General features: G+C 34.0%; 2 protein-coding genes across 2 annotated transcripts; both read left to right on the forward strand.

Annotated features, from left to right (window-relative positions):
• Window positions 1–396: 396 nt before the first annotated feature.
• On the forward strand, window positions 397–2631 carry LOAG_09486 (hypothetical protein; the record flags this gene model as incomplete). The annotated part of the gene is made up of 4 exons (XM_003145013.1): window positions 397–451; window positions 1326–1357; window positions 1391–1415; window positions 2399–2631. Coding segments are annotated over 4 exons (345 nt in total), but the record flags the coding sequence as incomplete, so codon positions are not given.
• A 3120-nt stretch (window positions 2632–5751) lies between these two features.
• LOAG_09487 (hypothetical protein) lies at window positions 5752–8182 on the forward strand (the record flags this gene model as incomplete). Its single annotated transcript, XM_003145014.1, has 4 exons — window positions 5752–5771; window positions 6519–6749; window positions 7685–7703; window positions 8093–8182. 4 exons carry the CDS (start codon window positions 5752–5754, stop codon window positions 8180–8182), a joined length of 360 nt encoding a protein of 119 aa, XP_003145062.1.

Genomic DNA, 8182 nt, shown 5'->3' on the forward strand with positions numbered 1-8182 from the left:
TAATAATAATAATAATAATAATAATAATAATAATAATAATAATAATAATAATAATAATAATAATAATAATAATAATAATAATAATTCAAATAAAAGTTACCAGTAAATATATAATAGATAATGCACTTACAGCTTTACATCAAAAAAGCAGAGATATCGCTTTAGAATGGAACTTTCTCACTGAATACTGTATGGATTTTCATTTCAAATGAGCAAAGCAAAGCTAACAGTGAAAGATGATTTAAAGCAACTGAATTCGCTTCTTTTAATGACTGCATACCGACGCTGTGCAATAGCAGCATGTTAAATGATTAAATGAGCGATAAGGGAATGAGGAAGGAAGAACAAATACGAAATATCTTTTGGTATGATCAGAAATAACGAGATCTGCTTCAGGCTTGGAGAAGTCATGAAGTAACGATCAATATGAGTAGTACTCTGCTGGATTTCGGTTGATTTAAATAAAGTTTATGCAGTAACTGCAAAGATGAAATACGCGGATAAGTGAACGGTAAGCAAGAACACTATAAACATGTAAGGTGATGACTTAAATCATACCATATGTTCGGAGCTTTCCAAACAACTGCATGGAACAGAATATAATAAAGAACTGAAGAGAGACCAATATCTCGGTGAAGTATCAGAAAATGCGGATGACGAGTGCAATAATACTGTCTCCTACTTGGACTGAGCAAATTAGTAACAGCTGAACCTGAACTTATATGAAAAAAGTTGAAACCTTATCCTTTCCCTTCCGTGCCTCTCTTCTTAGCCTAAATGATTAATGGCTATTCTGCGGGCAACACATCTCTACACACTACGTAACAGTAAATGAATTTTCAGATTGCATTGCTCGCAAACTGGGATAAAAGAGTGTGACATGAAGGATATCGTGTGGCACATTCGGAATGCCATCACTGTGATTTATTAAACTATTTTCAAAGCAAGAATTATATTTATTAAGAATCGATATATCACTAATTCTTAGATGGTAACTTCCCTTCTATCCACTACTCATTCTCCGTTCAAACCTTCACATTATCTTACGATTAGTACGATACTACTGCTCAGTTCAGACTTTTGACGTACTGTTATCACTTGCTATTTACTTTCGTATGTATCATAAATATCAGTGCTTTCTCAGTTGGATTCTACATTATTGATAAAACATGTTTTCGTACTTTATTGCGCCAAACTTACTGGTAACAATGGATTCCCACTTGACAGAATTGGTGAGTGATGCAAGTTCGAAAACTAAAAATTTCTACAATGAATTAAGTTTAAGATGAACTGAAAGAATCTGATAGCTACTGCTAACATTCTAGGATACGAGAGATGCAATGCACATGAAACTAAAGTATGTCAAACCAAAATAAACATGGCTTTTCAGATATCTGATGCTAAGAAAGACTTAGGTACGTTAGGCAAAATCCGACAGTGAATGAAAATGACTACCCGACTGAGAACTGAAAGCATAAAGTTGATAAGAGAACAAATTATGCTGTAAGTTGCAACTGGCATTATTCGATCGTTCTGAACTAGGCTATTTGAGAGGTGAAAAGTATGGGATTAAATTATTAGCACTGATGAGTAACACACCCTTTCGGAAGATATGACAGTTTTACTATGCAAAGAAGGAGACACCTAGATCAGATTTTCTTTTGAAAATGAGTGGATGCGAAAACTTACTATAATTACCCCCTACCATCCACACTTAACTCGTTTGTGTATTTTAGCTCCATTAAAAAATTTCCGAAAATCTGTCGATTTCTTCTCGACATTCTTAAACACCAGCTATACATTCTAACAGCCTCGTTGCTTCAGATCACCCTAAAACGTAAACTTTGATCTAAAATAACTGCGTGTAACCCTTCTTTTTCTCGATCACGTCAACCGAGTTTTTATCGCGTAATATGCCACCCAGAAATTCACATGCTCATAGATATTTACGACTTTTACAAAGCGGTCTATGAGACCGCTGCGTCCAGTCCCAATGAATTGCATTTTCAATTTTCACCTACTCATCGATATTAACATTTGAAACAATGTCAGCACCAGCGACAATAAAAAAAATATCGCAGTAGGATAATTTGCAGAGCCATACTTCCATTAAAGCTTATCACTTTTATAACAGTTACCGAATTCAGTGGAGAAATTTGTTTGACAAAATTAGGGCAATTTTATACATCAATTTCGAAGTTTTCTTTGTCAAATTAACTTGAAGGTGAAAAAAATTCTCGTGACAATTCGTCAAAATAACGGTTGTGTAAAACGAGGGTAGAATTCTGCTTCTTTGACCTGTCACATAGCGAATAAACTGCTTTTGTTAAAAACATTTTATTCAATGGTATAAAAAGAAAAAGAAATTTTTCCTTTTGCTACTCCCTCATCCTTCCAGCAGGTACTTTTATTTCTGATGGTAATATATTATATTTGATGGTAATATATTTCACAACCAATCTAGCAAAGCAAATACATCATCGGATTGCTCTACCAGTCGAGGTACAGGTCAAAGCTTTGGAATGGCCCACAAAGTCAATCATCCTCACCGTTCATTTACTAGTGAGTTGGGTTGTCGTTAAAAGAACTAGCAAAAATAAAAATAAACTCCGCAATTTCCAAAAACTGTAATCCATAACGCAATCTAAACTGAATGAAGTAAATCGGAGAAGCAGACAATTTTGAAGCGAAAATCATTTATAGCTATGTTTACCACATACTAAAAACGACACGCAGAACAGATAAGGAAAGGAGTGAAAAATTGAAAAATGAAGTGGCCCAAGTTCAGCCAATTTGAAATTCATCAAGTTCAGTTTCTTCATGAAATCCTATATTCTTCATGAAATCCTATATTAGAAACGTTTCCCAAAACGGCAAGGAAACAGTCAATCAAAACAAATACAGAGGGAAGTAGGATGTTTAATAAATTCAGTTCTAAGTTTCAAGTTTGAATCCTTCAACAGGCAGTGCAAATAAGTTGAAAATATTACTGATATTACTGAAAAATGGACATTCCCTATCAGTAACGTTTTGAGACTAGTAGGTCAATCTATCAGTAATATTTCGAGACTAATAGGTTAGCAGAGAAAAAAAATCACCTTCGATCATTAAGAACAGGATTTCGAGTACATTAAGTTAAACAATTACTATGATTTGTTCATGAAGATAAAATCAGAATGAAATTTAAGGAGAATTTCGTGAAAATTATAAATCCGAAATTCTTTTAAATCAATTAGTTCTTAATCAAACGGTAGTCAATAAATAAACGCAAACACGGAGTTACTGTCAGAAAAACGGTAATGCAGTATCCTGTCTCATTGTACGACACGTCTGCACAGAAGTTGGGAACAAACTCTGAATGAAGTAGTTTCAAAGAATGTGAAGTTCCAAGTACACATAGGCGCATGGACACATGAATTCATAACCAGGACCACCCAGTAAGCAAAAAACACGACGTGTTGTTAAAGTGGAAAATGTGCTGTTAAGAAATGTTGTCGGAAGATTTATGAAGGTTGTTACAAGGCAGATTTTAATCAAACAGACAAAGATACATATGGAAGAATAGATGCGCAGATATATATACAAAAATATTTAGCAAACAAGTCTGAAATGCCTGCATACTTCAGAGGATGAGAGTCACAAATAACAGTAAACCAAGACAAGAAAGTGTTCAAGGTTAGCAACAGTGTTCACTTTTCAGAACTGGTTTAGAACTGGGCAAGAATCACGAGTCCTCTACCTGAGAAGTCGTCTGATTTATGACTGCTAAGAATGGAGGATAGGATGGACTTCCTTCTTTGTTACCTTTTCCTCGCTTAGCCTAATGTGTCTATTCTGCTATCATTATAACATCACGTTGTAAAGTTTGGAACTATTTAGTAGATTTTATATTAGATCAGCTAAATATTTATCGACTATTATCTTTCCTAAAAGTTATTGCTTAAAGGATAAAAGATCACCCCAATGATCAAGCCTCCCTTCGAAAATCTCTGTCAGAAATGCGGACTCCTTAGTGATCATTCAAAGCCAACAGCACATCAGCTGGACAAAACAGGTGCTTCCTCAATTTCTTCTCGAAATTACGAGTGAAAAATCGGTTGAGAAGTTCATGGATTCATACAATATTATTCATCATAGCTATTCCAAACACCAACATTAATGATGAGCTATTTCAAGATATGGTGTAACGGAAACAGATAATAGCAGCAGAAGGGAATCATTTTTATGCTAAGAGAATGGAGAAAAAGTTTTGGTAAATTCAACAGTGCAGAGACGGCTCGTGCATGTTTTCGAAAATGTCAAGTTTGTCTCTCTCATTTTAGCTCCTTTTCACAAATTTCAAATTTGAAAAACCGTTTTTATTTCTGGTACATGCACATTTTTTCATGGTCACATTTAGAAAGTGACGAGTCGAGGACATCCCTATTCTAATTTCCGGAAACACTTCCACCGACATTTAAACTCCTTTCCAGAAATTCCTTTGATCGCAATATGTACTTACATGCAAGCATGAAATTGCAACAATCCCAAACAATAACTTAAAATGTCAAATGTTGAAACTCTCGATGGGCAAAGCATCCTCTCGATGAGCACAACATCCACCTTTGGATAATTCTATCTTGTTTGACCCGTATAGAATAAACGGAATAATCACAGTGTTACTGTTGATGTATGCGGGAAAGAACAGTACAAGAACAGTACCAATTCCAAATGATCATATTCCAATAAATATTTGTATCACGAATTTGCCAAGCAAGTCGCTAATGGAAGAATATTATCACCTGAAGACTTCAATTTGTACTAATGTTTCTTCAAAGCAGTTATTCAGAATCTAATATCTGGGATCATAAATGGCCTATCACATGAAAAGAAGACATGTGTTACTTGCTTTCTCCACTACTGATCACTACTATCCTTTTCGCTATTTTTAGGAATAATCATGAGAAAATATTGGACGATAATGCAATCGAAAATAAAAAAAAAAAAAAAAAAAAAAAAAAAACGAGTAGAATGGATAGAAATGTGTTCAAATAACGATTTACTGGTGTAGTAAATCCATTCATTTATTACTCCCCAAGCTGAGCCCTTTCCAATAACGATTGGATTTTCACCACATTCCTTATCCTCTTTTCAGGGTGATACGTAAGACTAATGTTATACGAATTTCTCTCCTCCCTTGCTTACTCCATTTCCGAATTTAAGTCCATTAGTCATCCAACTAAAACGCCAAAGCTGTTCCTTTTTATCAATCATTTCCAACCGCTAGCCTTCTTCTACGAAATGAGTGACCAATACCAACCATCATGAACGAAGAAGACTTCAGAATTTCTGATACGATTAATTTTGACAAAAGCAAAAGCAAAATATGACAATATTATCGGATAGAAACGGAATGGTTTAGAAAACCTTCTCAGTGCTGACTTTCCAACTGAAATGTTAGCAAAAAATTGCACATAAAGGATTGAAGGGATTTATTGTTAACAATAGGGAAAAAAGAATTCAAATCTGAATCAGAGAATGCAGATGATTCGCTCTTACCTGATGTAATGGAGTTTACATTGCAAAAATATGGATATTAATTTAGTGACCGCAAATAAATGACATGAAATGAGAAAATCAGTAACTTAATGACAAGATTACTGAATAAATGACATTGATATTACTGAATAAATGACATTGATCACGATGTGGTAAGCTGGGTTAAATCAAATTCCTGTATTACTCGTACAATTTAGATCACAAAGGCGTATGATGGCAATAACAGATGTTTGGTAAGTTGGAGCGCAATGCACTAAGACTGCTGGTTGGTGTCCCATTCATTTCATGGGTGACGAAGACCACAAAGAATTAATGCACAACAAATGATCTGCTGTATGATTGAAGAAGGGAAAATACGGTTACGAGAAGTTGGCTTAGGTTAAAACGAGGCAGAATAGATTACATACGTACACACAAACATACATACGTACATACACATACACATACACACAAATATACATACATACATACATACATACATACATACATACACAGAGACAAATAGTAGCAGAGATTAATGGAACCGTGACTTGAAAAATGATCTCAATGCCGAATTCCAACTCTTGACTCATTCCATTACTAAGTCTTTGTTGTCCCGAAACGAGTCCGAATTACAATATATACTACTAATAAATGCACTTTCCAATAGGTCTATGAAAGTCAATCATTGAAGAAAAAAAAGGAATGCATTGCCGCCAGAATGATGATAAAAGAGGAAATTCCAACATGATGACTGATCATTAATGCAAAATAAACTATGGATTAATGCGCTTTAACTGAATCTCAATAATGACTTTATCATACAAGACAACTTATTCAAATATTAAAGAAGCTATATGACAAAGACTCCGTTTAAAATGTTCCTCTTCAAAACATTTTTCAAACAAGTGATACTGGAAGCATACCGCAAGCACAATATAGTACTATTTGCTGGGATACGCATCATACCTAAGCGATTTTATTGCGATCATTTAATCTAGGATCCTTAAAAATGAAAACATCAAGATTTCGAAAGTGCAATACAGAATTCAGGTACCAATGCTTCACCAGTACTCGGATTTAATGCTTCGTATGCCACCTTATTCCACCAATAAATTAGAGCAGAGTTTTAACACTAATCTAGTTAGCAATTACACTTTGGTGAAAAAACAATTCGAAAATAAATATAATATCTGGAAAAAATTCGAAGAGAGTATCCACGATTTAGAAAGGTCAGTCTCATAGAGATATATAATTGTCATGCCAATATTGGAACAACGAACTAGGTGTGAAAATAATCCTGAAAATGATGCAGAGCTTCCTCTTTCCGATGAATGTTGCCCAAGATTACCTTTATTCCGTTATGCATTATTCATCATTATGAATTTTCGAATAATGAGTAGCGTATGAAAGAATATTCAAGAGTTCAATGTCTGCCGTAAACGTTAGTTAAAGTCTGTCAAGTTCTTCAATTATCCAATTTTAAAGTGAATAACTTTTCCTAGAGTTGATTTAAAAATTGAATAGTTTCAGAAAAAAGAAATTTCTTACTTTCAGAAAAAAGCCTTTGATATACTGTTGAAACTGGAGGGTATTTTCAAATCAAAAAAAAAACCATTTAATTGAGTGTGAAGATAAGTTTCAAACTTTTTGCAAGAAGAATCTCCTAATGAGTAGATAAGTCGCGTACTTGGACAACAAATTATGCCATAATTTCTAGGCCGAAGTTACGTTTGGAATCAAACTTTGATTTTCCAGTTTATTCGTGGAATTCTGTTCACTGCTAAACGTAGGCTTATTCTTAAATTCAAGTTCAAATCAATCACGCTTTAACTTAGGCTTAAATTCGGATTTATCTATTTACTGCCATTATTTGGAAAAAATATGTTCAGATACTTCATTTGCACGACGACATCGCATAGTTTTCACTTACTTAATACAATAGCAGAACGAATAAATCAAGATGAAGAAATGGAAGGTGCCACGCTATCGTCACTTATATTTTCATACTTTCAATAACTTATAAATTTTATAGACTAGAATTAAAAATTATAAATCGTGAAGTTGAAGTGATTCATAAGTTTGAACTATGCTGAATTCGGTTTTTTATTTCAAACAGCAGTCTGCACCATTCAGCTTACTTTTCGCTATTTTTACTGGGTTATAGAAATGAATGCTGGATAAAGGTAACAATCCAATCATGATGTTTCTTCGCATTATTCAAAGTAGTTTTTTTTCCGTAGGATTGAAATATGAAAAAAAAGTCGATGCTTTAAGAAGAAAATTGTGACTGCTGTCACTGGGGTCTTTCTACTAATCCTTGACAAAATTTCTTACATTTTCATTGGTGGCATGGACTAATAATTGTGTACGTTGTACCTCATTTCGGATTTCAACACTCGTATCGTATGATCCAGTGTAATGGGAAATTTTTTTTTTAATCAAAGTAAGTGCCAGAATGCTCAATCTGCAGTAAAAAAGTAGAATCTACATTGCTAAATTACTTTTTGAACCACTGTGTAAAAACAAGGAAGGAATCAGAGAAGTGGTAAAATGAAAATTATTCAATTTTTAGGCAACAGCGAATTCTGCTGCATCATATGGTGACCACGTGCTACAGAACTATCGTTTTACAACACTTCGTGGCGTTACAAATAAATTTTGA

This window comes from Loa loa, assembly GCF_000183805.2.
Source record: "Loa loa unplaced genomic scaffold supercont3.444, whole genome shotgun sequence".
Lineage (NCBI taxonomy): Eukaryota > Metazoa > Nematoda > Chromadorea > Rhabditida > Onchocercidae > Loa > Loa loa.